General features: G+C 58.2%; 5 protein-coding genes and 1 non-coding gene across 6 annotated transcripts; all 6 read left to right on the top strand.

Moving 5' to 3' along the window:
* Positions 1 to 316: 316 nt before the first annotated feature.
* On the top strand, positions 317 to 14,037 carry LOC119957286 (spore wall protein 2-like). The gene is made up of 4 exons (XM_038785121.1): positions 317 to 391; positions 1,698 to 1,897; positions 10,740 to 11,214; positions 13,525 to 14,037. The coding sequence occupies exons 1-4, from the start codon at positions 317 to 319 to the stop codon at positions 14,035 to 14,037; spliced, it is 1,263 nt and encodes a 420-aa protein (XP_038641049.1).
* trnas-uga lies at positions 695 to 776 on the top strand. Its single transcript has one exon. It is a non-coding gene; the product is annotated as a tRNA-Ser (tRNA).
* Positions 14,038 to 14,388: 351 nt separating the features above from the next.
* Positions 14,389 to 15,865, top strand: LOC119957538 (ribosome-binding protein 1-like). The gene is made up of 2 exons (XM_038785684.1): positions 14,389 to 15,135; positions 15,400 to 15,865. The coding sequence occupies exons 1-2, from the start codon at positions 14,482 to 14,484 to the stop codon at positions 15,841 to 15,843; spliced, it is 1,098 nt and encodes a 365-aa protein (XP_038641612.1). The 5' UTR covers positions 14,389 to 14,481; the 3' UTR covers positions 15,844 to 15,865.
* Positions 15,866 to 18,284: 2,419 nt separating this feature from the next.
* Positions 18,285 to 19,217, top strand: LOC119957285 (neurofilament medium polypeptide-like). The gene has a single exon (XM_038785119.1). It carries the CDS (start codon positions 18,285 to 18,287, stop codon positions 19,182 to 19,184), a length of 900 nt encoding a protein of 299 aa, XP_038641047.1. The 3' UTR covers positions 19,185 to 19,217.
* Positions 19,218 to 19,614: 397 nt separating this feature from the next.
* LOC119957284 (spore wall protein 2-like) lies at positions 19,615 to 21,093 on the top strand. Its single transcript, XM_038785118.1, has one exon. It carries the CDS (start codon positions 19,627 to 19,629, stop codon positions 21,091 to 21,093), a length of 1,467 nt encoding a protein of 488 aa, XP_038641046.1. The 5' UTR covers positions 19,615 to 19,626.
* Positions 21,094 to 23,225: 2,132 nt separating this feature from the next.
* On the top strand, positions 23,226 to 24,101 carry LOC119957542 (spore wall protein 2-like; the record flags this gene model as incomplete). Its single annotated transcript, XM_038785688.1, has 1 exon — positions 23,226 to 24,101. A coding segment is annotated over one exon (780 nt), but the record flags the coding sequence as incomplete, so codon positions are not given.
* Between the last annotated feature and the right edge of the window lie 2,765 nt (positions 24,102 to 26,866).

Genomic DNA, 26,866 nt, shown 5'->3' with positions numbered 1-26,866 from the left:
ACTAAGGAGAACAGCTATTTTCCATCCACCTGATGTTCTTCATGCCATGGAGATATGCACAGATGATACACCTGTTCCTACGTGTGCAGGAGTTGAATTTACACTGTCTGCTCACCTCCTTGGGGCAGCTAACCTCTGTTCAGTCTCTCCATCTCAAGGTGACCACGCCCAGGGCTAATTTACAACACAGAGTCACCAGGCACACTGAATAAAACACCAAATGTTTGAACTCGACACCGCCGACCACACTGAGATCCGATAAAACAGTTCAAAGGCAGAATCTGAATTCAATAAAAATCAGGAAGTAAAAGTCGAAATGGTAACCGTGACAACTATACTTGATTGTTCTAAAAAGCCATCTAGTTCACTATGGCGGCACGGTGGCACAGCGGTTAGCACTGTTGCTTCACAGCTCCAGGGTCCCGGGTTCGATTCCCGGCTTGGGTCACTGTCTGTGCGGAGTCTGCGTGTTCTCCCCGTGTCTGCGTGGGTTTCCTCCGGGTGCTCCGGTTTCCTCCCACAAGTCCCGAAAGACGTGCTTGTTACGGTGAATTGGACATTCTGAATTCTCCCTCTGTGTACCCGAACAGGCGCCGGAATGTGGCGACTAGGGGCTTTTCACAGTAACTTCATTGCAATGTTAATGTAAGCCGACTTCTGACAATAATAAAGATTTGTTTTTCAAAAACAAACAGCTGCGATGGCCGAGTAGTTAAGGCGTTGGACTTGAAATCCAAAGGGGTATCCCCGCGTAGGTTTGAGCCCTGCTCGTAGCGACTGTGATTAGCAATGTTTGCTCAACTCCCCCCACAAGCCATTGACTGGCGAATAGCTCCGAACTTTGTCTGTGGGCAGCACGGTAGCATAGTGGTTAGCATCAATGCTTCACAGCTCCAGGGTCCCAGGTTCGGTTCCCGGCTGGGTCACTGTCTGTGTGGAGTCTGCACGTCCTCCCCGTGTGTGCGTGGGTTTCCTCCGGGTGCTCCGGTTTCCTCCCACAGTCCAAAGATGTGCGGGTTAGGTGGATTGGCCATGCTAAATTGCCCGTAGTGTCCTAAAAAGTAAGGTTAAGGGGGGGTTGTTGGGTTACGGGTATAGGGTGGATACGTGGGTTTGAGTAGGGTGATCATGGCTCGGCACAACGTCGAGGGCCGAAGGGCCTGTTCTGTGCTGTACTGTTCTAAATTCTAAATCTAAAAATAAATTTAGAGGACCCAGTTCTTTTTTTTTTCCCAATGAAGGGGCAATTTAGCATTGGCCAATCCACTTACCCTGCACAGCTCTAGGTTGTGGGGGTGAGGCCCACGCAGGCACGGGGAGAATGTGCAAACTCCACACGGACAGTGACCCGGGGCCGGGATTCGAACCCAGGACTTGGGTAGCGTGAGGCAGCAGCATTGTATTTTTTGTCGCTGGATGCTCTTCTCCTTCAGTTGGGATCCCATGATTGTTCCTCCCACCAGGGAAGTTGATCAGTTGATCCGTCTGTCGCCCCCTGGGTCCGTCAAACTCCTTTCTAAACCCAGGCATCTTATGGGCTATCCAGCAACCATCTCAAATGGTTACAAATGTGTGAGAATACCTCTGCTATCTCTGCCCGAGATTCTTTTCAAGGACACGGATGAAATCTGCCCGAGCAAGCCGTTAGATGTCTGATTATGTATTTAATGCTTCACTTCTTCAAATTGTAAATGCAGGTATCTCGTTTCTCATCGTCTGATGTTGATGTGACTGAACAAGACAATAGAGTCACCGGAAAACCATTTGGGGCCAGACGGACTTGTCAAATTTCCCATGAATCCTCATCGGTCAGGAGTTGTGATTTTGTTTGTGAAAATCTATTCTGTTCCAAACGCAAACAAAAACAACACAACATCCCAAAAGGGCAACGTTTACAGTTTGTACATTTTGCCCCTTTTAATCCCTTCACCCCCCCCCCCCCTCCCTCCCTGTGACGAACAGCTCCTCAAATATCATCATGAATGGCCTCCACCAGACATCAAGGCCCTCTTCTGACCCCACTTTAAGGCAAATCTGATCTTTTCCCCAGCGGAGGAACTCGTACGTGTCTCCCCAGCTGTGTCGCGACCCCTCGGGGGGGGCGGGGCCGACCTCCAATTCAAAAGAATCTGTCGCCGCACAGTCAGAGAGGCCACATCGGCCCACCTCCCCCTCCAGCAGCTCCAGCACCTCCGAGACCCCGAAGATCGCCACCTTTTGGGTCCGTGTCCACCTCAACTCCCATTATCCTCGATAGGGTATCAAACACCACCGTCCAGGAGCTCTCCAACCTCTCGCATGCCCAAAACATGTGAACATGATTCACCCCCCCCCCCCCCCCCCCCCCACCCACCCACTCACATTTCCCACACACCATCTGTGGTACCCGGGAAGACCCACTTCTGAGCCGGAGTCATGTGGACCCCGTGCACCACTTTAAACTGAATCAAGTTCATTCTGCCTCACACCAGAGTCCCCACCCTATCTCCGTCCCCAACACCCCCTCCCACATCCGCTTCGTCCCTTTCCCAAATGCCTTGCCCTGCTCTCCCAATCACCCATACATATCCACGATCCTGCCCTTCCGCACTCATCTGCGAGCAGCATTTTCTCCAGCAGCGTGTCATCCAGGAGCTGGGGGGGGGGGGATTTAGGTCATTCCATTCGTGCCAAGTCCACACCTGCCAGCACCTAAACTCACTAAGGAAATTGGGCATGTCCACATTGACCCTGTCCAACTTTTACAGATGCACCATAGAAAGCATCCTATCGGGCTGCATCACAGCCTGGTATGGCAACTGCACGGCCCAGGACCGCAAGGAACTTCAGAGAGTCGTGAACACAGCCCAGTCCGTCACACAAACCTGCCTCCCATCCATTGATTCAATCTACACCTCCCGCTGCCTGGGGATAGCGGGCAGCATAATCAAGGATCCCTCCCACCCGGCCTACTCACTCTTCCAACTTCTTCCATCGGGCAGGAGATACAGAAGTCTGAGAACACGCACGAACAGACTCAAAAACAGCTTCTTCCCCGCTGTTACCAGACTCCTAAACGACCCTCTTATGGACTGAACTGATCTCTTCACACATCTTCCCTGCTGAGTATGCTTCACCCCATGTCTATGTGTTTACATTGTGTATTTATCGTCTGTCCTATGTTTTTTCATGTATGGAATGATCTGCCTGGACTGGACACAGAACAATACTTTTCACTTTACCTCGGTACATGTGACAATAAATCTAAATCCAACCCTCCCCCTAAAAAAATCATAAACCTATGGTTTCCACACAGTGGCGTCAAAACCGACATCTGGTCCAATTTAAAATGTCTCCTCAGCTGATTCTTAATAGTCGACTCCACCACTGGATTCCCCTACACTTCCTCGGGGCCAACGGCAACGGGGCCTTCACCACAGCCCGCAAACCAGAGCCCTTTAAGACTCCACCTCCGACCACATCCACTCCCCACCCTCGGCGCCTTCTCCGTCCAAAAGAATTCCTAGGCCAGCGCCCCCATATCCCGGGAGATAAATGGTGAGGGACTGAAAAACAAACAGGAAGCTCGGCAGCACATTCATCTTCACCGGCTGCACCCTTCCCGCCAACGTCAACTGCAGCGCACCCCACCTTCTGAGGTCCTAATCGGATAATCTCTTGCCTTTCGTGTGTGTGTGTGTGTGCCTCTGTGCGTCATCTTTTATTATTTCCCTCACGTTGAGTAGCAATTAAACCTACGACTGAAGAATACCTACTTTGTTTAGTTCCTTGTCAGGAAGTAAAGACAGTTTGGTTAAGGGATCTAATGGGGAAAAGTAATGTCAAAACCTTAGTTGCGACGTACGAGGAGGCCGAATTAAAGGGGAGCCAGTTTGCCCACCTCATCTGCTTGTCACAGTAACTGCTGCATCCCAGAGACATGTCAAAATAAGCAGATTTCAGAGACTGGGGAACGGTTAGTGCTTTCCACAACATCCAATTTCTGTCACCTCAGTCAACTTTTTGCCACCCGCTGTTTGACCCTTGACCTGGGCAGGTCAAACCGTGACCTCACAGAACAAGTGTGACCCTGAGCCTGGACGTCACAGTGCGATCAGACGTCACAATGGGTTGGTGAAGTGGGTTAATTTGAGGCGAAGGGGAGGCTGTGCGATCAGTCAGAGTGAAGACCAGCTCACTGTACTGACTGTCTAACTGGCTGCTCTGTCCCAGAGCGAAGGTGGAGAGAGAGAAGATCGAAACAGCTTCACTTTGCAAGAGAGAGCAAACATCCATCAGTCTGCTGATCAGATAAAAGATTGAGAGGTTTGAAAGGTTGGTCAATAATTGTTCATTTTACATTTCATTTGTTCAAGTCAGACAAGCGAAATAATATTGGTGGTTTTTAGATCATAGATCATAGATCATAGAATTTACAGTGCAGAAGGAGGCCATTCGGCCCATCGAGTCTGCACCGGCTCCTGGAAAGAGCACCCTACCCAAGGTTAACACCTCCACCTTATCCCCATAACCCAGTAACCCCACCCAACACTAAGGGCAATTTAGCATGGCCAATCCACCTAACCTGCACATCTTTGGACTGTGGGAGGAAACCGGAGCACATGGAGGAAACCCACGCACACACGGGGAGGACGTGCAGACTCCGCACAGACAGTGACCCAGCCGGGAACCGAACCTGGGACCCTGGAGCTGTGAAGCGATTGTGCTATCCACAATGCTACCGTGTTTATTACAGTTCATTCAGTAATTGATAGACCCCCCTGTGCCATTGCTCCGTTGGCAGTCTGGAAACTGGAGGCTGGTTAATGATGGTGACTGATCCTCTCACATCCCTCACTGAGGGTTCCTCCCAGCCCTCGATGCTCACTCCATATCTGTAAATTATTTTCCACTGTTTATTTTACATTTCGAGTACCCAATTCATTTTTTTTCCAATTAAGGGGCAATTTTAGCGTGGCCAATCCTCCTACCCGGCACATCTTTTTAGGTTGTGGGGGTGAAACCCACGCAGACACGGGGAGAATGTGCAAACTCCACACGGACGGTGACCCAGAGCCGGGATCGAACCTGGGACCTCGGTACTGTGAAGCCGCAGCCTATTCTCTGTCACAACCAACTACAAACTGGTTGGAACATTTTAGATCAGCAGCCAATTGTAACCTCAGTAAACTCTGAGGGTTTTTGCGACTCCCTGTTTGACCCTTGACCTGGGCAGGTCAAGCCGTGACCTCACAGAACAAGTGTGACCCTGAGCCTGGACATCACAGTGAGATCAGACGTCATGGGTTTGTGAAGTGGGTTAATTTGAGGCGAAGGGGAGGCTGTGCGATCAGTCAGAGTGAAGACCAGCTCACTGTACTGACTGTCTAACTGGCTGCTCTGTCCCGGGGCGAAGGTGGACAGAGAGAAGATCGAAACAGCTTCACTTTGTGATGGGAGGAGGTGGAATGGAGACATCATCAAACAGCTGAGAATGGGCAAGATGTTGCTGTGGAAGGTTTGTTTGATCCGGTTTGTATCAGTCCCTGTGAAAGACAGAGTCTGGCGCAACACCATCCACCACATTAACAAAGCAGAGTTGTTATCTCTGGGTTGTTGCCCGTGCCACGTGATAGTGAGATGAGGAATAGGGAGAGAGAGCAATTAAACACGTGGCTACAGGGATGGTGCAGGCGGGAGGGATTCAGATTTCTGGATAACTGGGGCTCTTTCTGGGGAAGGTGGGACCTCTATAGACAGGATGGTCTACATCTGAACCTGAGGGGCACCAATATCCTGGGGGGGAGATTTATTAGTGCTCTTTGGGGGGGGGGGGGGGGGGGTTTAAACTAATTCAGCAGGGGCATGGGAACCTGGATTGTAGTTTTGGGGTACGGGAGATTGAGAGTATAGAGGTCAGGAGCACAGATTTGACTTCGCAGGAGGGTGCCAGTGTTCAGGTAGGTGGTTTGAAGTGTGTCTACTTCAATGCCAGGAGTATACGAAATAAGGTAGGGGAACTGGCAGCATGGGTTGGTACCTGGGACTTCGATGTTGTGGCCATTTCAGAGACATGGATAGAGCAGGGACAGGAATGGTTGTTGCAGGTTCCGGGGTTTAGGTGTTTTAGTAAGCTCAGAGAAGGGGGCAAAAGAGGGGGAGGTGTGGCGCTGCTAGTCAAGGACAGTATTACGGTGGCGGAAAGGAGGCTAGATGGGGACTCTTCTTCCGAGGTAGTATGGGCTGAGGTTAGAAACAGGAAAGGAGAGGTCACACTGCTGGGAGTTTTCTATAGGCCACCTAATAGTTCTAGGGATGTAGAGGAAAGGATGGCGAAGATGATTCTGGAAAAGAGCGAAAGTAACAGGGTAGTTGTTATGGGAGACTTTAACTTTCCAAATATTGACTGGAAAAGATATAGTTCGAGTACATTAGATGGGTCGTTCTTTGTACAATGTGTGCAGGAGGGTTTCCTGACACAATATGTTGACAGGCCAACAAGAGGCGAGGCCACATTGGATTTGGTTTTGGGTAATGAACCAGGCCAGGTGTTAGATCTGGAGGTAGGTGAGCACTTTGGAAACAGTGACCACAATTCGGTGACCTTTACGTTAGTGATGGAAAGGGATAAGTATACCCCGCAGGGCAAGAGTTATAGCTGGGGGAAGGGCAATTATGATGCCATTAGACATGACTTAGGATGTGTAGGTTGGAGAAGTAGGCTGCAAGGGTTGGGCACACTGGATATGTGGAGCTTGTTCAAGGAACAGCTATTGCATGTTCTTGATAAGTACGTACCAGTCAGGCAGGGAGGAAGGGGTCGAGCGAGGGAACCGTGGTTTACCAAAGAAGTGGAATCTCTTGTTAAGAGGAAGAAGGAGGCCTATGTGAAGATGAGGTGTGAAGTTTCAGTTGGGGCGCTTGATAGTTACAAGGAAGCGAGGAAGGATCTAAAGAGAGAGCTGAGACGAGCAAGGAGGGGACATGAGAAGTCTTTGGCAGGTAGGATCAAGGAAAACCCAAAAGCTTTCTATAGGTATGTCAGGAATAAAAGAATGACTAGGGTAAGAGTAGGGCCAGTCAAGGACAGTGGTGGGAAGTTGTGTGTGGAGGCTGAGGAGATAAGCGAGATACTAAATGAATACTTTTCGTCAGTATTCACTCAAGAAAAAGATAATATTGTGGAGGAAAATGCTGAGACCCAGGCTATTAGAATAGATGGCATTGAGGTGCGTAGGGAAGAAGTGTTGGCAATTCTGGACAAGGTGAAAATAGATATTTCCCCGGGGCCTGATGGGATTTATCCTAGGATTCTCTGGGAAGCCAGGGAAGAGATTGCTGAGCCTTTGGCTTTGATTTTTAGGTCATCATTGGCTACAGGAATAGTGCCAGAGGACTGGAGGATAGCAAATGTGGTCCCTTTGTTCAAGAAGGAGTAGAGATAACCCCGGTAACTATAGGCCGGTGAGCCTAACGTCTGTGGTGGGTAAAGTCTTGGAGAGGATTATAAAAGATACGATTTATAATCATCTAGATAGGAATAATATGATTAGGGATAGTCAGCATGGTTTTGTGAAGGGTAAGTCATGCCTCACAAACCTTATCGAGTTCTTTGAGAAGGTGACTGAACAGGTAGACGAGGGTAGAGCAGTTGATGTGGTGTATATGGATTTCAGTAAAGCGTTTGATAAGGTTCCCCACGGTCGGCTATTGCAGAAAATACGGAGGCTGGGGATTGAGGGTGATTTAGAGATGTGGATCAGAAATTGGCTAGTTGAAAGAAGACAGAGAGTGGTAGTTGATGGGAAATGTTCAGAATGGAGTTCAGTTACGAGTGGCGTACCACAAGGATCTGTTCTGGGGCTGTTGCTGTTTGTCATTTTTATAAATGACCTAGAGGAGGGCGCAGAAGGATGGGTGAGTAAATTTGCAGACGACACTAAAGTCGGTGGAGTTGTAGACAGTGCGGAAGGATGTTGCAGGTTACAGAGGGACATAGATAAGCTGCAGAGCTGGGCTGAGAGGTGGCAAATGGAGTTTAATGTGGAGAAGTGTGAGGTGATTCACTTTGGAAAGAATAACAGGAATGCGGAATATTTGGCTAATGGTAAAATTCTTGGTAGTGTGGATGAGCAGAGGGATCTCGGTGTCCATGTACATAGATCCCTGAAAGTTGCCACCCAGGTTGATAGGGTTGTGAAGAAGGCCTATGGTGTGTTGGCCTTTATTGGTAGAGGGATTGAGTTCCGGAGCCATGAGGTCATGTTGCAGTTGTATAAAACTCTAGTACGGCCGCATTTGGAGTATTGCGTACAGTTCTGGTCGCCTCATTATAGGAAGGACGTGGAAGCTTTGGAACGGGTGCAGAGGAGATTTACCAGGATGTTGCCTGGTATGGAGGGAAAATCTTATGAGGAAAGGCTGATGGACTTGAGGTTGTTTTCGTTAGAGAGAAGAAGGTTAAGAGGTGACCTAATAGAGGCATACAAAATGATCAGAGGGTTAGATAGGGTGGACAGCGAGAGCCTTCTCCCGCGGATGGAGGTGGCTAGCACGAGGGGACATAGCCTTAAATTGAGGGGTAATAGATATAGGACAGAGGTCAGAGGTGGGTTTTTTACGCAAAGAGTGGTGAGGCCGTGGAATGCCCTACCTGCAACAGTAGTGAACTCGCCAACATTGAGGGCATTTAAAAGTTTATTGGATAAGCATATGGATGATAAGGGCATAGTGTAGGTTAGATGGCCTTTAGTTTTTTTTCCATGGCGGTGCAACATCGAGGGCCGAAGGGCCTGTACTGCGCTGTATCGTTCTATGTTCTATGTTCAATCAATGTTCACTCCTGCAGACTGAAGCCAGAGGCAGCCTGAGGCCGATTTCCCTGAGCCACATCCTCCCTCATTGGGATGACAGGTGTGGACGGGACAATGCCGGCAGGAGTGGGAGGGACTAGAAGGAGAAGACGTTGAGATTGGACGAGCTCATGGGGTACACGGAGGGAGAATTCAGATTGTCCAATTCACCCAACAGCACGTCCTCTGGGACTTGTGGGAGGAACCCGGAGGAAGCCCACGCAGACACAGGGAGGACGTGCAGACTCCGCACAGACAGTGACCCAAGCTGGGAATCGAACCTGGGACCCTGGAGCTGTGAAGCTACAGTGCTAACCACTGTGCTGTCAAAACAAAGAGAGGGCTCTCACCCCTTTTCGCCACTTTGTTTTGGAATCGGAAAATCCAGGGATTTATTGACAGACGAAGCCACAAGATTCACAGTTTAAACTAAAGAAGTCAACAAAGGTGAACACAAATCTAACTGCACCCTCACTGAAAAATATTCACAGTGGAATGCATAGCGTTAATTATCATCTAAACTGAATTTAAATCAAATTTCATTCTACACCCAATTGACGCCCCCCCCCCCCCCCCCCCCCCCCCCACCCCCAGGCCTTCTGCCATCCTCGGATACATCACGTTAGATATTTAGCCCGCTGATTGGTGGGCCCCTGGTCTGGCCTCCAGTCATTTTCGAGGGCCCCACCGATGATTTATTTTTAAAAAATTGATGGCGTCTTCCCGCCAAAAGCGACGGCAGAGAGCACGTCACGTGCTTTCCGGGCGCAATATCGCAGTCGGGAGATTCTTCCATCTTGCAGCTGTGTCAGCAAGCAAGCGTCAACACGACTGAAGACGTTAAAGTGGATCGTTTGCAAAGGAGGAAGGAGAGGGCCAGGGACACAAACAGGCCAGGATCTCACATATTAAATCTGCCAGAGAGAGCTGCTCAGGAGAGTCCACAGCAGGACTAAGCAGTGCCCGCTGTGAGCCTGTGAGGACCCAAGCAGGCTCACCTGTCACAAAGGTAAGAACCAATGGCGTGTCGGCTGGCTGACGTGGGTGACCCGAAGGTCAGCTGGTTGATAAAAGTGGGTCTCGGGCGGGGGGGGGGGGGCTGAGAAATACTGGTTGAGTTCACAAGATGTTTAACCCCTTTGGTCAACACGTAGAATCCTATTTGAAAGTGCCAGTCCCAAACAGAATAACACCCTCAATTTACTCTCTCCTGATTAACCCATTGTCCATCATTTGCTATTGAGTTGTTGCTTTCCCAGGTAAACTGGTCACATAATCATTTACTGGAAACTAGTTACTTCACCAGAAACCACCCAGCAATGCGCATCCCCCCTCCCAAAACCCCGCCTCCTTTCTGTCAAGGAGGTATGACTTCAATATAAAACCTTGAATTTTCTGAAAATCAACTGGGCCATGACGATAGTTAATTGTACCAAGGGGAGCTGGAAAATGTCTGAAGTTCTCTCATAATCCAATGATTCTTAACTTATTTATTCTCCTCTTCCGAGGTACAAGACTGGTGTCTGGATGTGTGAGAGGAAGCATTTCACCAATTTGTCGCAGACTGTGAGTAACATGAATATCAAGGACATGTGGATCACACACATAGGGGAGAGAAAACAAGTCTCCAATTGGGCGAAGGCTCCATTTGGGCGAAGGCTTCAATTGGGCGAAGGCTCCAAGGGCTCGCCGGGTTCTACGGTGCATTTGGTCGCCAGGAGTTGGGGGTCGCCGGACAGTGGCTCTCCGGGTGCTGGATCTCTCATGCTACAGGGTTGCACCAGGTACTGGGACACTCCGGGTGCGAGATCGGGTTCCAGGAGCTGGGAGTCGCCGGCGCTGGAGGTCGTCAGACGCTGGGTCTCTCCTGGCGCTGAGACCCCGGCTGCTGGGTCTCCAAGGGTGAAGGATCCAATTGGGCAAAGGGTCCGAGGGCGAAGGATCAGAAGGCGAAGACTCCGAGGGCGAAGACTCCGAGGGCAAAGACTCCGAGGGCGAAGACTCCGAGGGCGAAGACTCCGAGGGCGAAGACTCCGAGGGCGAAGACTCCGAGGGCAAAGACTCCGAGGGCAAAGACTCCGAGGGCAAAGACTCCGAGGGCAAAGACTCCGAGGGCAAAGACTCCGAGGGCAAAGACTCCGAGGGCAAAGACTCCGAGGGCAAAGACTCCGAGGGCAAAGACTCCGAGGGCAAAGACTCCGAGGGCAAAGACTCCGAGGGCAAAGACTCCGAGGGCAAAGACTCCGAGGGCAAAGACTCCGAGGGCAAAGACTCCGAGGGCAAAGACTCCGAGGGCAAAGACGCCGAGGGCAAAGACGCCGAGGGCGAAGACGCCGAGGGCGAAGACTCCGAGGGCGAAGACTCCGAGGGCGAAGACTCCGAGGACGAAGACTCCGAGGGCGAAGACTCCAAGGGCGAAGACTCCAATAGCCCACCGGGTTCTAGGTCACGCTGGGTTGCCGGGGGTTGGGGGTTGCCGGGGATGGGGGTCGCCGGACGGTGGCTCTCCGGGTGCTGGGTCTCTCCTGGAACTGGGGTGCACCGGGTACTGGGACGCTCCGGCTGCGAGGTCGGGTTCCGGGAGCTGGGGGTCGCTGGCGCTGGAGGTTGTCAGACGCTAGGTATCTCCTGGTGCTGAGACCCCCACTGCTGGGTCTCCAAGGGCGAAGGATCCAATTGGGCGAAGGATCCAGTTGGGCGAAGGCTCCATTGGCGATGGGTCCGAGGGCCAAAGGTCCGAGGGCGAAGACTGCAAGGGCGAAGGGTCCGAGGGCGAAGGGTCCGAGGGCGAAGGGTCCAATTGGTGGTCTCAAAGGGTGAAGGCTCCACTTGGGCGAAGGCTCCAAGGGCGAAGGGTCCGAGGGAGAAGACTCCGAGGGAGAAGACTCCGAGGGAGAAGACTCCGAGGGCGAAGACTCCAAGAGCTCGCCGGGTTCTAGGGCGCGCTGGGTCGCCGGGGATGGGGGTCGCCGGACGGTGGCTCTCCGGGTGCTGGGTCTCTCCTGGAACTGGGGTGCACCGGGTACTGGGACGCTCCGGCTGCGAGGTCGGGTTCCGGGAGCTGGGGGTCGGCGGAGGTTGTCAGACACTTGGTCTCTCCTGGTGCTGAGACCCCCACTGCTGGGTCTCCAAGGGTGAAGGATCCAATTGGGCGAAGGCTCCATTGGCGATGGGTCCGAGGGCCAAGGGTCCAATTGGCGAAGTCTCAAAGGGTGAAGGCTCCAATTGGGCAAAGACTCCGAAGGCGATGGCTTCAAGGCCGAAGGGCGAAGACTCCGAGGGCGAAGACTCCGAGGGAGAAGACTCCGAGGGAAAAGACTCCGAGGGCGAAGGGTCCGACGGCGAAGGGTCCGAGGGCAAAGGGTCCGAGGGCGAAGACTCCGAGGGCGAAGACTCCGACGGCGATGGCTTCGAGGGCGAAGACTCCGACGGTGATGGCTTCGAGGGCGAAGGGTCCGAGGGCGAAGACTCCGAGGGCTAAGACTCCGAGGGCTAAGACTCCGAGGGCTAAGACTCCGAGGGCTAAGACTCCGAGAGTGAAGACTCCAAGGGTGAAGACTCCAAGGGTGAAGACTCCAAGGGTGAAGACTCCAAGGGTGAAGACTCCAAGAGCTCGCCGGGTTCTAGGGTGCGCTGGGTCGCCGGGGATGGGGGTCGCCGGACGGTGGCTCTCCGGGTGCTGGGTCTCTCCTGGAACTGGGGTGCACCGGGTACTGGGACGCTCCGGCTGCGAGGTCGGGTTCCAGGAGCTGGGGGTCGCTGGCGCTGGAGGTTGTCAGACGCTAGGTCTCTCCTGGTGCTGTGACCCCCACTGTTGGGTCTCCAAAAGCGAAGGGTCCGAGGGCGAAGGGTCCGAGAGTGAAGACTCCGAGGGCGAAGACTCCGAGGGCGAAGACTCCGAGGGCAAAACTCCGAGGGCAAAACTCCGAGGGCAAAGACTCCGAGGGCAAAGAGTCCGAGGGCAAAGACTCCGAGGGCAAAGAGTCCGAGGGCAAAGAGTCCGAGGGCAAAGAGTCCGAGGGCAAAGGGTCCGAGGGCAAAGGGTCCGAGGGCAAAGGGTCCGAGGGCAAAGGGTCCGAGGGCAAAGGGTCCGAGGGCAAAGGGTTCGAGGGCAAAGGGTCCGAGGGCAAAGGGTCCGAGGGCAAAGGGTCCGAGGGCAAAGGGTCCGTGGGCCAAGGGCCCGAGGGCAAAGAGTCCGAGGGCAAAGAGTCCGAGGGCAAAGAGTCCGAGGGCAAAGGGTCCGAGGGCAAAGGGTCCGAGGGCAAAGGGTCCGAGGGCAAAGACTCCGAGGGCAAAGACTCCGAGGGCAAAGGGTCCGAGGGCAAAGGGTCCGAGGGCAAAGGGTCCGAGGGCAAAGGGTCCGAGGGCAAAGAGTCCGAGGGCAAAGAGTCCGAGGGCAAAGAGTCCGAGGGCAAAGAGTCCGAGGGCATAGAGTCCGAGGGCAAAGTCCGAGGGCAAAGACTCCGAGGGCAAAGACTCCGAGGGCAAAGACTCCGAGGGCAAAGGGTCCGAAGGCAAAGGGTCCGAAGGCAAAGGGTCCGAGGGCAAAGGGTCCGAGGGCAAAGGGTCCGAGGGCAAAGGGTCCGAGGGCAAAGGGTCCGAAGGCAAAGGGTCCGAGGGCAAAGGGTCCGAGGGCAAAGGGTCCGAGGGCAAAGGGTCCGAGGGCAAAGACTCCGAGGGCAAAGACTCCGAGGGCGAAGACTCCGAGGGCGAAGACTCCGAGGGCGAAGACTCCGAGGGCGAAGACTCCGAGGGCGAAGACTCCGAGGGCAAAGATTCCGAGGGCAAAGACTCCGAGGGCGAAGACTCCGAGGGCAAAGACTCCGAGGGCAAAGACTCCAAGAGCTCGCCGGGTTCTAGGGTGCGCTGGGTCGCCGGGGATGGGGGTCGCCGGACGGTGGCTCTCCGGGTGCTGGGTCTCTCCTGGAACTGGGGTGCACCGGGTACTGGGACGCTCCGGCTGCGAGGTCGGGTTCCGGGAGCTGGGGGTCGCTGGCGCTGGAGGCCGTCAGACGCTAGGTCTCTCCTGGTGCTGAGACCCCCACTGCTGGGTCTCCAAGGGCGAAGGGTCCAATTGGGCGAAGGCTCCGAAGGCGATGGGTCCGAAGGCGAAGTCTCAAAGGGTCAAGGCTCCAATTGGGCAAAGGCTCCCATTGGGCAAAGACTCCGAAGTCGATGGCTTCAAGGGCCAAGGGTCCAAGGGTGAAGTTCCGAGGGCGAAGACTGCGAGGGCGAAGACTCCGAGGACGAAGACTCCGAGGACGAAGACTCCGAGGGCGAAGACTCCGAGGCCGAAGACTCCGAGGGCGAAGACTCCGAGGGCGAAGACTCCGAGGGCGAAGACTCCGAGGGCGAAGTCTCCGAGGGCGAAGACTCCGGAGGGCGAAAACTCCGAGGGCAAAGACTCCAAGAGCTCGCCGGGTTCTAGGGCGCGCTGGGTCACCGGGGATGGGGGTCGCCGGACGGTGGCTCTCCGGGTGCTGGGTCTCTCCTGGAACTGGGGTGCACCGGGCACTGGGACGCTCCGGCTGCGAGGTCGGGTTCCGGGAGCTGGGGGTCGGCGGAGGTTGTCAGACGCTTCTGGTGCTGTGACCCCCACTGCTGGGTCTCTAAGGGTGAAGGATCCAATTGGGCGAAGGCTCCGAAGGCGATGGGTCAGAGGGCCAAGGGTCCGAGGGCCAAAGGTCCGAGGGCGAAGACTGCGAGGGCGAAGGGTCCGAGGGCAAACGGTCCGAGGGCGAAGGGTCCGAGGGCGAAGGGTCCGAGGGCAAAGACTCCGAGGGCAAAGGGTCCGAGGGCAAAGAGTCCGAGGGGAAAGAGTCCGAGGGCAAAGAGTCCGAGGGCAAAGGGTCCGAGGGCAAAGGGTCCGAGGGCAAAGGGTCCGAGGGCAAAGGGTCCGAGGGCAAAGGGTCCGAGGGCAAAGGGTCCGAGGGCAAAGGGTCCGAGGGCAGACTCCGAGGGCAAAGACTCCGAGGGCAAAGGGTCCGAGGGCAAAGGGTCCGAGGGCCAAGGGTCCGAGGGCCAAGGGTCCGAGGACAAAGACTCCGAGGGCAAAGACTCCGAGGGCAAAGAGTCCGAGGGCAAGGACTCCGAGGGCAAAGAGTCCGAGGGCAAAGACTCCGAGGGCAAAGGGTCCGAGGGCCAAGGGTCCCAGGGCCAAGGGTCCCAGGGCAAAGTGTCCAAGGGCAAAGTGTCCGAGGGCAAAGACTCCGAGGGCAAAGTATCCGAGGGCAAAGGGTCCGAGGGCAAAGAGTCCGAGGGCAAAGAGTCCGAGGGCCAAGAGTCCGAGGGCCAAGAGTCCGAGGGCAAAGAGTCCGAGGGCAAAGAGTCCGAGGGCAAAGAGTCCGAGGGCAAAGAGTCAGAGGGCAAAGTATCCGAGGGCAAAGGGTCCGAGGGCAAAGAGTCCGAGGGCACAGAGTCCGAGGGCAGAGTCCGAGGGCAAAGAGTCCGAGGGCAAAGAGTTCGAGGGCAAAGAGTTCGAGGGCAAAGAGTTCGAGGGCAAAGAGTTCGAGGGCAAAGAGTCCGAGGGCAAAGACTGCGAGGGCAGTCCGAGGGCAAAGAGTCCGAGGGCAAAGAGTCCGAGGGCAAAGAGTCCGAGGGCAAAGAGTCCGAGGGCAAAGAGTCCGAGGGCAAAGAGTTCGAGGGTCAAGGGTCCCAGGGCAAAGGGTCCCAGGGCAAAGGGTCCCAGGGCAAAGGGTCCCAGGGCCAAGACTCCGAGGGCCAAGACTCCGAGGGCCAAGACTCCGAGGGCCAAGACTCCGAGGGCCAAGACTCCGAGGGCCAAGACTCCGAGGGCGAAGTGTCCGAGGGCCAAGACTCCGAGGGCCAAGACTCCGAGGGCCAAGACTCCGAGGGCCAAGACTCCGAGGGCCAAGACTCCGAGGGCCAAGACTCCGAGGGCCAAGACTCCGAGGGCAAAGACTCCGAGGGCAAAGACTCCGAGGGCAAAGACTCCGAGGGCAAAGACTCCGAGGGCAAAGACTCCGAGGGCAAAGACAGGACAGCAGGGTAGCATGGTGGTTAGCATAAAGCTTCACAGCTCCAGGGTCCCAGGTTCGATTCCCGGCTGGGTCACTGTCTGTGTGGAGTCTGCACGTCCTCCCCCTGTGTGCGTGGGTTTCCTCCGGGTGCTCCGGTTTCCTCCCACAGTCCAAAGATGTGCGGGTTAGGTGGATTGGCCATGCTAAATTGCCCGTAGTGTCCTAATAAATGTAAGGTTAGGGGGGGGTTGTTGGGTTACGGGTATAGGGTGGATATGTGGGTTTGAGTAGGGTGATCATGGCTCGGCACAACATTGAGGGCCGAAGGGCCTGTTCTGTGCTGTACTGTTCTATGTTCTATGACTCCGAGGGCGAAAACTCCGAGGGCGAAGACTCCGAGGGCGAAGACTCCGAGGGCAAAGACTCCGAGGGCAAAGACTCCGAGGGCAAGGACTCCGAGGGCAAAGACTCCGAGGGCAAAGGGTCCGAGGGCAAAGGGTCCGAGGGCAAAGGGTCCGAGGGCAAAGGGTCCGAGGGCAAAGGGTCCGAGGGCAAAGGGTCCGAGGGCCAAGGGTCCGAGGAACAAGGGCCCGAGGGCAAAGAGTCCGAGGGCAAAGGGTCCAATGGCAAAGGGTCCGAGGGCAAAGGGTCCGAGGGCAAAGGGTCCGAGGGCAAAGAGTCCGAGGGCAAAGGGTCCGAGGGCAAAGGGTCTGAGGGCAAAGGGTCCGAGGGCAAAGGGTCCGAGGGCAAAGGGTCCGAGGGCAAAGGGTCCGAAGGCAAAGGGTCCGAGGGCCAAGGGTCCGAGGAACAAGGGCCCGAGGGCAAAGAGTCCGAGGGCAAAGGGTCCGAGGGCCAAGACTCCGAGGGCCAAGACTCCGAGGGCCAAGACTCCGAGGGCCAAGACTCCGAGGGCCAAGACTCCGAGGGCCAAGACTCCGAGGGCCAAGACTCCGAGGGCAAAGTGTCCGAGGGCCAAGACTCCGAGGGCCAAGACTCCGAGGGCCAAGACTCCGAGGGCCAAGACTCCGAGGGCAAAGACTCCGAGGGCAAAGACTCCGAGGGCAAAGACTCCGAGGGCAAAGACTCCGAGGGCAAAGACTCCGAGGGCAAAGACTCCGAGGGCAAAGACTCCGAGGGCAAGACAGGGCAGCAGGGTGGTCAGCATAAAGCTTCACAGCTCCAGGGTCCCAGGTTCGATTCCGGCTTGGGTCACTGTCTGTACGGAGTCTGCACGTCCTCCCCCTGTGTGCGTGGGTTTCCTCCGGGTGCTCCGGTTTCCTCCCACAGTCCAAAGATGTGCGGGTTAGGTGGATTGGCCATGCTAAATTGCCCGTAGTGTCCTAATAAATGTAAGGTTAGGGGGGGGGTTGTTGGGTTACGGGTATAGGGTGGATACGTGGGTTTGAGTAGGGTGATCATTGCTCGGCACAACATTGAGGGCCGAAGGGCCTGTTCTGTGCTGTACTGTTCTATGTTCTATGACTCCGAGGGCGAAAACTCCGAGGGCAAAGAGTCCGAGGGCGAAGCGTCCGAGGGCAAAGAGTCCGAGGGCAAAGAGTCCGAGGGCAAAGAGTCCGAGGGCAAAGAGTCCGAGGGCAAAGAGTCCGAGGGCAAAGAGTCCAAGGGCAGAGTCCGAGGGAAAAGGGTCCGAGGGAAAAGGGTCCGAGGGAAAAGGGTCCGAGGGCTAAGACTCCGAGGGCTAAGACTCCGAGGGCTAAGACTCCGAGGGCTAAGACTCCGAGGGCTAAGACTCCGAGGGCAAAACTCCGAGGGCAAAGACTCCAAGAGCGAAAACTCCGAGGGCGAAGACTCCAAGAGCTCGCCGGGTTCTCGGGCACACTGGGTCGCCGGGGGATGGGGGTCGCCGGACGGTGGCTCTCCGGGTGCTGGGTCTCTCCTGGAACTGGGGTGCACCGGGTACTGGGACGCTCCGGCTGCGAGGTCGGGTTCCGGGAGCTGGGGGTCGCTGGCGCTGGAGGCCGTCAGACGCTAGGTCTCTCCTGGTGCTGAGACCCCCACTGCTGGGTCTCCAAGGGTGAAGGGTCCGAGGGCGAAGGCTCCACTTGGGCAAAGACTCCGAAGTCGATGGCTTCAAGGGCGAAGGGTCCGAGGGCAAAGGGTCCGAGGGCAAAGGGTCCGAGGGCAAAGGGTCCGAGGGCAAAGGGTCCGAGGGCAAAGGGTCCGAGGGCAAAGGGTCCGAGGGCAAAGGGTCCGAGGGCAAAGACTCCGAGGGCAAAGACTCCGAGGGCAAAGACTCCGAGGGCAAAGAGTCCGAGGGCAAAGGCTCCGAGGGCAGAGACTCCGAGGGCACAGACTCCGAGGGCAAAGAGTCCGAGGGCAAAGAGTCCGAGGGCAAAGAGTCCGAGGGCAAAGAGTCCGAGGGCAAAGAGTCCGAGGGCAAAGAGTCCGAGGGCAAAGAGTCCGAGGGCAAAGGGTCCGAGGGCAAAGGGTCCGAGGGCAGACTCCGAGGGCAATGACTCCGAGGGCAGAGACTCCGAGGGCAGAGACTCCGAGGCCAGAGACTCCGAGGGCAGAGACTCCGAGGGCAGAGACTCCGAGGGCAGAGACTCCGAGGGCAGAGACTCCGAGGGCAGAGACTCCGAGGGCAGAGACTCCGAGGGCAGAGACTCCGAGGGCAGAGACTCCGAGGGCAGAGACTCCGAGGGCAGAGACTCCGAGGGCAGAGACTCCGAGGGCAGAGACTCCGAGGGCAGAGACTCCGAGGGGCAAAGACTCCGAGGGCAAAGACTCCGAGGGCAAAGACTCCGAGGGCAAAGAGTCCGAGGGCAAAGAGTCCGAGGGCAAAGAGTCCGAGGGCAAAGAGTCCGAGGGCAAAGAGTCCGAGGGCAAAGAGTCCGAGGGCAAAGAGTCCGAGGGCAAAGAGTCCGAGGGCAAAGAGTCCGAGGGCGAAGACTCCGAGGGCGAAGACTCCGAGGGCGAAGACTCCGAGGGCGAAGACTCCGAGGGCGAAGACTCCGAGGGCGAAGACTCCGAGGGCGAAGACTCCAAGAGCTTGCCGGGTTCTAGGGTGCGCTGGGTCGCCGGGGATGGGGGTCGCCGGACGGTGGCTCTCCGGGTGCTGGGTCTCTCCTGGAACTGGGGTGCACCGGGTACTGGGACGCTCCGGCTGCGAGGTCGGGTTCCGGGAGCTGGGGGTCGCTGGCGCTGGAGGCCGTCAGACGCTAGGTCTCTCCTGGTGCTGAGACCCCCACTGCTGGGTCTCCAAGGGCGAAGGGTCCAATTGGGCGAAGGCTCCGAAGGCGATGGGTCCGAAGGCGAAGTCTCAAAGGGTCAAGGCTCCAATTGGGCAAAGGCTCCCATTGGGCAAAGACTCCGAAGTCGATGGCTTCAAGGGCCAAGGGTCCAAGGGTGAAGTTCCGAGGGCGAAGACTGCGAGGGCGAAGACTCCGAGAACAAAGACTCCGAGGACGAAGACTCCGAGGGCGAAGACTCCGAGGGCGAAGACTCAAGGGCGAAGACTCCGAGGGCGAAGACTCCGAGGGCGAAGACTTCGAGGGCGAAGACTCCGAGGGCGAAGACTCCGAGGGCGAAGACTCCGAGGGCGAAGTCTCCAAGAGCTCGCCGGGTTCTAGGGTGCGCTGGGTCACCGGGGATGGGGGTCGCCGGACGGTGGCTCTCCGGGTGCTGGGTCTCTCCTGGAACTGGGGTGCACCGGGCACTGGGACGCTCCGGCTGCGAGGTCGGGTTCCGGGAGCTGGGGGTCGGCGGAGGTTGTCAGACGCTTCTGGTGCTGTGACCCCCACTGCTGGGTCTCTAAGGGTGAAGGATCCAATTGGGCGAAGGCTCCGGAGGCGATGGGTCAGAGGGCCAAGGGTCCGAGGGCCAAAGGTCCGAGGGCGAAGACTGCGAGGGCGAAGGGTCCGAGGGCGAAGGGTCCGAGGGCGAAGTGTCCGAGGGCAAAGACTCCGAGGGCAAAGGGTCCGAGGGCAAAGAGTCCGAGGGCAAAGAGTCCGAGGGCAAAGGGTCCGAGGGCAAAGGGTCCGAGGGCAAAGGGTCCGAGGGCAAAGGGTCCGAGGGCAAAGGGTCCGAGGGCAAAGGGTCCGAGGGCAAAGGGTCCGAGGGCAAAGGGTCCGAGGGCAAAGGGTCCGAGGGCAAAGACTCCGAGGGCAAAGACTCCGAGGGCAGACTCCGAGGGCAAAGACTCCGAGGGCAAAGGGTCCGAGGGCAAAGGGTCCGAGGGCCAAGGGTCCGAGGGCCAAGGGTCCGAGGACAAAGACTCCGAGGGCAAAGACTCCGAGGGCAAAGAGTCCGAGGGCAAGGACTCCGAGGGCAAAGAGTCCGAGGGCAAAGACTCCGAGGGCAAAGACTCCGAGGGCAAAGACTCCGAGGGCCAAGGGTCCCAGGGCCAAGGGTCCCAGGGCAAAGTGTCCAAGGGCAAAGTGTCCAAGGGCAAAGACTCCGAGGGCAAAGTGTCCGAGGGCAAAGGGTCCGAGGGCAAAGAGTCCGAGGGCAAAGACTCCGAGGGCCAAGAGTCCGAGGGCAAAGAGTCCGAGGGCAAAGAGTCCGAGGGCAAAGAGTCCGAGGGCAAAGAGTCCGAGGGCAAAGAGTCCGAGGGCAAAGAGTCCGAGGGCAAAGAGTCCGAGGACAAAGAGTCCGAGGGCACAGAGTCCGAGGGCAGAGTCCGAGGGCAAAGAGTCCGAGGGCAAAGAGTTCGAGGGCAAAGAGTTCGAGGGCAAAGAGTTCGAGGGCAAAGAGTCCGAGGGCAAAGAGTCCGAGGGCAAAGACTGCGAGGGCAGTCCGAGGGCAAAGAGTCCGAGGGCAAAGAGTCCGAGGGCAAAGAGTCCGAGGGCAAAGAGTCCGAGGGCAAAGAGTCCGAGGGCAAAGAGTCCGAGGGCAAAGAGTCCGAGGGCAAAGAGTCCGAGGGCAAAGAGTCCGAGGGCAAAGAGTTCGAGGGTCAAGGGTCCCAGGGCAAAGGGTCCGAGGGCCAAGACTCCGAGGGCCAAGACTCCGAGGGCCAAGACTCCGAGGGCCAAGACTCCGAGGGCCAAGACTCCGAGGGCCAAGACTCCGAGGGCCAAGACTCCGAGGGCCAAGACTCCGAGGGCCAAGACTCCGAGGGCGAAGTGTCCGAGGGCCAAGACTCCGAGGGCCAAGACTCCGAGGGCCAAGACTCCGAGGGCCAAGACTCCGAGGGCCAAGACTCCGAGGGCCAAGACTCCGAGGGCAAAGACTCCGACGGCAAAGACTCCGACGGCAAAGACTCCGAGGGCAAAGACTCCGAGGGCAAAGACTCCGAGGGCAAAGACAGGGCAGCAGGGTAGCATGGTGGTTAGCATAAAGCTTCACAGCTCCAGGGTCCCAGGTTCGATTCCCGGCTGGGTCACTGTCTGTGTGGAGTCTGCACGTCCTCCCACTGTGTGCGTGGGTTTCCTCCGGGTGCTCCGGTTTCCTCCCACAGTCCAAAGATGTGCGGGTTAGGTGGATTGGCCATGCTAAATTGCCCGTAGTGTCCTAATAAATGTAAGGTTAGGGGGGGGTTGTTGGGTTACGGGTATAGGGTGGATATGTGGGTTTGAGTAGGGTGATCATGGCTCGGCACAACATTGAGGGCCGAAGGGCCTGTTCTGTGCTGTACTGTTCTATGACTCCGAGGGCGAAAACTCCGAGGGCAAAGACTCCGAGGGCAAAGACTCCGAGGGCAAAGACTCCGAGGGCAAAGACTCCGAGGGCAAAGGGTCCGAGGGCAAAGGGTCCGAGGGCAAAGGGTCCGAGGGCCAAGGGTCCGAGGAACAAGGGCCCGAGGGCAAAGAGTCCGAGGGCAAAGAGTCCGAGGGCAAAGGGTCCGAGGGCAAAGTGTCCGAGGGCAAAGAGTCCGAGGGCAAAGAGTCCGAGGGCAAAGAGTCCGAGGGCAAAGGGTCCGAGGGCAAAGGGTCCGAGGGCAAAGGGTCCGAGGGCAAAGGGTCCGAGGGCAGAGTCCGAGGGAAAAGGGTCCGAGGGAAAAGGGTCCGAGGGCAAAGAGTCCGAGGGCAAAGAGTCCGAGGGCAAAGGGTCCGAGGGCAAAGGGTCCGAGGGCAAAGGGTCCGAGGGCCAAGACTCCGAGGGCCAAGACTCCGAGGGCCAAGACTCCGAGGGCCAAGACTCCGAGGGCCAAGACTCCGAGGGCCAAGACTCCGAGGGCCAAGACTCCGAGGGCCAAGACTGCGAGGGCCAAGACTGCGAGGGCAAAGACTCCGAGGGCAAAGACTCCGAGGGCAAAGACTCCGAGGGCCAAGACTCCGAGGGCCAAGACTCCGAGGGCCAAGACTCCGAGGGCGAAGACTCCGAGGGCGAAGACTCCGGAGGGCAAAACGCCGAGGGCAAAGACTCCAAGAGCTCGCCGGGTTCTAGGGTGCGCTGGGTCGCCGGGGATGGGGGTCGCCGGACGGTGGCTCTCCGGATGCTGGGTCTCTCCTGGAACTGGGGTGCACCGGGTACTGGGACGCTCCGGCTGCGAGGTCGGGTTCCGGGAGCTGGGGGTCGCTGGCACTGGAGGTTGTCAGACGCTAGGTATCTCCTGGTGCTGAGACCCCCACTGCTGGGTCTCCAAGGGTGAAGGGTCCGAGGGCGAAGGCTCCACTTGGGCAAAGACTCCGAAGTCGATGGCTTCAAGGCCGAAGGGTCCGAGGGCCAAGGGTCCGAGGGCAAAGGGTCCGAGGGCGAAGACTCCGAGGGCGAAGACTCCGAGGGCGAAGACTCCGAGGGCGAAGACTCCGAGGGCGAAGACTCCGAGGGCGAAGACTCCGAGGGCGAAGACTCCGAGGGCGAAGACTCCGAGGGCCAAGAGTCCGAGGGCCAAGAGTCCGAGGGCCAAGAGTCCGAGGGCGAAGCGTCCGAGGGCAAAGACTCCGAGGGCAAAGGGTCCGAGGGCAAAGGGTCCGAGGGCAAAGGGTCCGAGGGCAAAGGGTCCGAGGGCAAAGGGTCCGAGGGCAAAGGGTCCGAGGGCCAAGAGTCCGAGGGCAAAGACTCCGAGGGCAAATCCGAGGGCAAAGACTCCGAGGGCAAAGACTCCGAGGGCGAAGACTCCGAGGGCGAAGACTCCGAGGGCGAAGACTCCGAGGGCGAAGACTCCGAGGGCGAAGACTCCGAGGGCGAAGACTCCGAGGGCGAAGACTCCGAGGGCGAAGACTCCGAGAGTGAAGACTCCGAGGGCGAAGACTCCGGAGGGCAAAACTCCGAGGGCAAAGACTCCAAGAGCTCGCCGGGTTCTAGGGTGCGCTGGGTCGCCGGGGATGGGGGTCGCCGGACGGTGGCTCTCCGGATGCTGGGTCTCTCCTGGAACTGGGGTGCACCGGGTACTGGGACGCTCCGGCTGCGAGGTCGGGTTCCGGGAGCTGGGGGTCGCTGGCACTGGAAGTTGTCAGACGCTAGGTATCTCCTGGTGCTGAGAGCCCCACTGCTGGGTCTCCAAGGGTGAAGGGTCCGAGGGCGAAGGCTCCACTTGGGCAAAGACTCCGAAGTCGATGGCTTCAAGGCCGAAGGGTCCGAGGGCCAAGGGTCCGAGGGCAAAGGGTCCGAGGGCAAAGGGTCCGAGGGCGAAGGCTCCGAGGGCGAAGACTCCGAGGGCGAAGACTCCGAGGGCGAAGACTCCGAGGGCGAAGACTCCGAGGGCGAAGACTCCGAGGGCGAAGACTCCGAGGGCGAAGACTCCGAGGGCCAAGAGTCCGAGGGCCAAGAGTCCGAGGGCGAAGCGTCCGAGGGCAAAGACTCCGAGGGCAAAGAGTCCGAGGGCAAAGGGTCCGAGGGCAAAGTGTCCGAGGGCAAAGGGTCCGAGGGCAAAGGGTCCGAGGGCAAAGGGTCCGAGGGCAAAGGGTCCGAGGGCCAAGGGTCCGAGGGCAAAGAGTCCGAGGGCAAAGACTCCGAGGGCAAAGACTCCGAGGGCAAAGACTCCGAGGGCAAAGACTCCGAGGGCAAAGACTCCGAGGGCAAAGACTGCGAGGGCAAAGACTGCGAGGGCAAAGACTGCGAGGGCAAAGACTGCGAGGGCAGTCCGAGGGCAAAGAGTCCGAGGGCAAAGAGTCCGAGGGCAAAGAGTCCGAGGGCAAAGAGTCCGAGGGCAAAGGGTCCGAGGGCAAAGGGTCCGAGGGCAAAGGGTCCGAGGGCCAAGGGTCCGAGGGCGAAGAGTCCGAGGGCGAAGAGTCCGAGGGCGAAGAGTCCGAGGGCGAAGAGTCCGAGGGCGAAGAGTCCGAGGGCGTAGAGTCCGAGGGCGTAGAGTCCGAGGGCGAAGTGTCCGAGGGCGATGAGTCCCAGGGCGAAGAGTCCGAGGGCGAAGAGTCCGAGGGCGATGAGTCCGAGGGCGAAGTCTCCGAGGGCGAAGAGTCCGAGGGCGAAGAGTCCGAGGGCGGAGTGTCCGAGGGCGGAGAGTCCGAGGGCGGAGAGTCCGAGGGCGAGAGTCCGAGGGCGAAGACTCCGAGGGCGAAGTCTCCGAGGGCGAAGACTCCGAGGGCGAAGACTCCGAGGGCGAAGTCTCCGAGGGCGAAGACTCCGAGGGCGAAGAGTCCGAGGGCGAAGAGTCCGAGGGAGAAGAGTCCGAGGGAGAAGAGTCCGAGGGAAAGGAGTCCGAGGGAAAGGAGTCCGAGGGAAAAGAGTCCGAGGGAGAAGAGTCCGAGGGAGAAGAGTCCGAGGGAGGAGTCCGAGGCAGAAGAGTCCGAGGCAGAAGAGTCCGAGGCAGAAGAGTCCGAGGGAGAAGAGTCGAGGGAGAAGAGTCTGAGGGAGAAGAGTCCGAGGGAGAAGAGTCCGAGGGAGAAGACTCAGAGGGAGACGACTCAGAGGGAGAAGACTCAGAGGGAGAAGACTCAGAGGGAGAAGACTCAGAGGGAGAAGACTCAGAGGGAGAAGACTCAGAGGGAGAAGACTCAGAGGGAGAAGACTCAGAGGGAGAAGACAGAGGGAGAAGACTCCGAGGGCGAAGGCTCCGAGGGCGAAGGCTCCGAGGGCGAAGGCTCCGAGGGCGAAGGCTCCGAGGGCGAAGACTCCGAGGGCGAAGACTCCGAGGGAGTAGAGTCCGAGGGAGAAGAGTCCGAGGGAGAAGAGTCCGAGGGAGAAGAGTCCGAGGGCCAAGGGTCCGAGGGCCAAGGGTCCAATTGAGCGAAGACTCCAAGGGCGAAGACTCCGAGGGCGATGACTCCGAGGGCGATGACTCCGAGGGCGATGACTCCGAGGGCGAAGACTCCGAGGGCGAAGACTCCGAGGGCGAAGACTCCGAGGGCGAAGACTCCGAGGGCGAAGACTCCGAGGGCGAAGACTCCATGAGCGAGGACTCCGAGGGCGAGGACTCCGAGGGCGAGGACTCCGAGGGCGAGGACTCCGAGGGCGAGGACTCCGAGGGCGAGGACTCCGAGGGCGAGGACTCCGAGGGCGAGGACTCCGAGGGCGAAGACTCCGAGGGAGAAGAGTCCGAGGGAGAAGAGTCCGAGGGAGAAGAGTCCGAGGGAGAAGAGTCCGAGGGCCAAGGGTCCGAGGGCCAAGGGTCCAATTGAGCGAAGACTCCAAGGGCGAAGACTCCGAGGGCGATGACTCCGAGGGCGATGACTCCGAGGGCGATGACTCCGAGGGCGAAGACTCCGAGGGCGAAGACTCCGAGGGCGAAGACTCCGAGGGCGAAGACTCCGAGGGCGAAGACTCCGAGGGCGAAGACTCCATGAGCGAAGACTCCGAGGGCGAGGACTCCGAGGGCGAGGACTCCGAGGGCGAGGACTCCGAGGGCGAGGACTCCGAGGGCGAGGACTCCGAGGGCGAGGACTCCGAGGGCGAGGACTCCGAGGGCGAGGACTCCGAGGGCGAGGACTCCGAGGGCGAGGACTCCGAGGGCGAGGACTCCGAGGGCGAGGACTCCGAGGGCGAAGACTCCGAGGGCGAAAACTCCGAGGGCGAAGACTCCGAGGGCGAAGACTCCGAGGGCGAAGACTCCGAGGGCGAAGACTCCGAGGGAGAAGAGTCCGAGGGAGAAGAGTCCGAGGGAGAAGAGTCCGAGGGAGAAGAGTCCGAGGGAGAAGAGTCCGAGGGCCAAGGGTCCGATGGCCAAGGGTCCGAGGGCCAAGGGTCCAATTGAGCGAAGACTCCAAGGGCAAAGACTCCGAGGGCGAAGACTCCGAGGGCGAAGACTCCGAGGGCGAAGACTCCGAGGGCGAAGACTCCGAGGGCGAAGACTCCGAGGGCGAAGACTCCGAGGGCGAAGACTCCGTGGGCGAAGACTCCGTGGGCGAAGACTCCGTGGGCGAAGACTCCGAGGGCGAAGACTCCGAGGGCGAAGACTCCATGAGCGAAGACTCCGAGAGCGAAGACTCCGAGAGCGAAGACTCCGAGGGCGAAGACTCCGAGGGCGAAGACGAGGGCGAGGACTCCGAGGGCGAGGACTCCGAGGGCGAGGACTCCGAGGGCAAAGGGTCCGAGGGCAAAGAATCCGAGGGCAAAGGCTCCGAGTGCAAAGGCTCCGAGGGCAAAGGCTCCGAGGGCAAAGGCTCCGAGGGCAAAGAGTCCGAGGGCAAAGAGTCCGAGGGCAAAGAATCCGAGGGCAAAGGGTCCGAGGGCAAAGGGTCCGAGGGCAAAGAGTCCGAGGGCAAAGACTCCGAGGGCAAAGGCTCCGAGGGCAAAGGGTCCGAGGGCAAAGGCTCCGAGGGCAAAGGCTCCGAGGGCAAAGGCTCCGAGGGCAAAGGCTCCGAGGGCAAAGAGTCCGAGGGCAAAGAGTCCGAGGGCAAAGAGTCCGAGGGCAAAGAGTCCGAGGGCAAAGAGTCCGAGGGCAAAGGGTCCGAGGGCAAAGAGTCCCTGAGCGAAGACTCCAAGGGCGAAGACTCCAAGGGCGAAGACTCCAAGGGCGAAGACTCCAAGGGCGAAGACTCCAAGGGCGAAGACTCCAAGGGCGAAGACTCCAAGGGCGAAGACTCCAAGGGCGAAGACTCCAATAGCTCGCCGGGTTCTCGGGCGCGCTGGGTCGCCGGGGGTTTGGGGTCGCCGGACGGTGGCTCTCCAGGTGCTGAGTCTCTCTTGGTAGTGGGGTGCACCGGGTACTGGGACGCTCCGGCTGCGAGGTCGGGTTCCAGGAGCTGGGGGTCACCGGCG

The sequence above is a fragment of the Scyliorhinus canicula genome, chromosome 26 (assembly GCF_902713615.1).
Source record: "Scyliorhinus canicula chromosome 26, sScyCan1.1, whole genome shotgun sequence".
Classification (NCBI taxonomy): domain Eukaryota; kingdom Metazoa; phylum Chordata; class Chondrichthyes; order Carcharhiniformes; family Scyliorhinidae; genus Scyliorhinus; species Scyliorhinus canicula.
The sequence above is the reverse complement of the archived record's forward strand: the minus strand, read 5'-3'. Positions and strand labels throughout refer to the sequence as shown.

Excerpts from the sequence above, each read along its gene's own strand:
- LOC119957286 (XM_038785121.1), top strand. The coding sequence starts at position 317 with ATGGTAACCGTGACAACTATACTTGATTGTTCTAAAAAGCCATCTAGT. Across the intron at positions 392-1,697 it reads GGCGGCACGGTGGCACAGCG|GTATCTCGTTTCTCATCGTC; the intron begins GTTAGCACTGTT and ends TTGTAAATGCAG. Across the intron at positions 11,215-13,524 it reads CCGAGGGCGAAGACTCCGAG|GGCGAAGACTCCGAGGGCGA; the intron begins GACGAAGACTCC and ends AAAGACTCCGAG.
- LOC119957538 (XM_038785684.1), top strand. The coding sequence starts at position 14,482 with ATGGGTCAGAGGGCCAAGGGTCCGAGGGCCAAAGGTCCGAGGGCGAAG. Across the intron at positions 15,136-15,399 it reads CCGAGGGCCAAGAGTCCGAG|GGCAAAGAGTCCGAGGGCAA; the intron begins GGCAAAGAGTCC and ends AAAGAGTCCGAG.
- LOC119957285 (XM_038785119.1), top strand. The coding sequence starts at position 18,285 with ATGACTCCGAGGGCAGAGACTCCGAGGGCAGAGACTCCGAGGCCAGAG.
- LOC119957284 (XM_038785118.1), top strand. The coding sequence starts at position 19,627 with ATGGGTCAGAGGGCCAAGGGTCCGAGGGCCAAAGGTCCGAGGGCGAAG.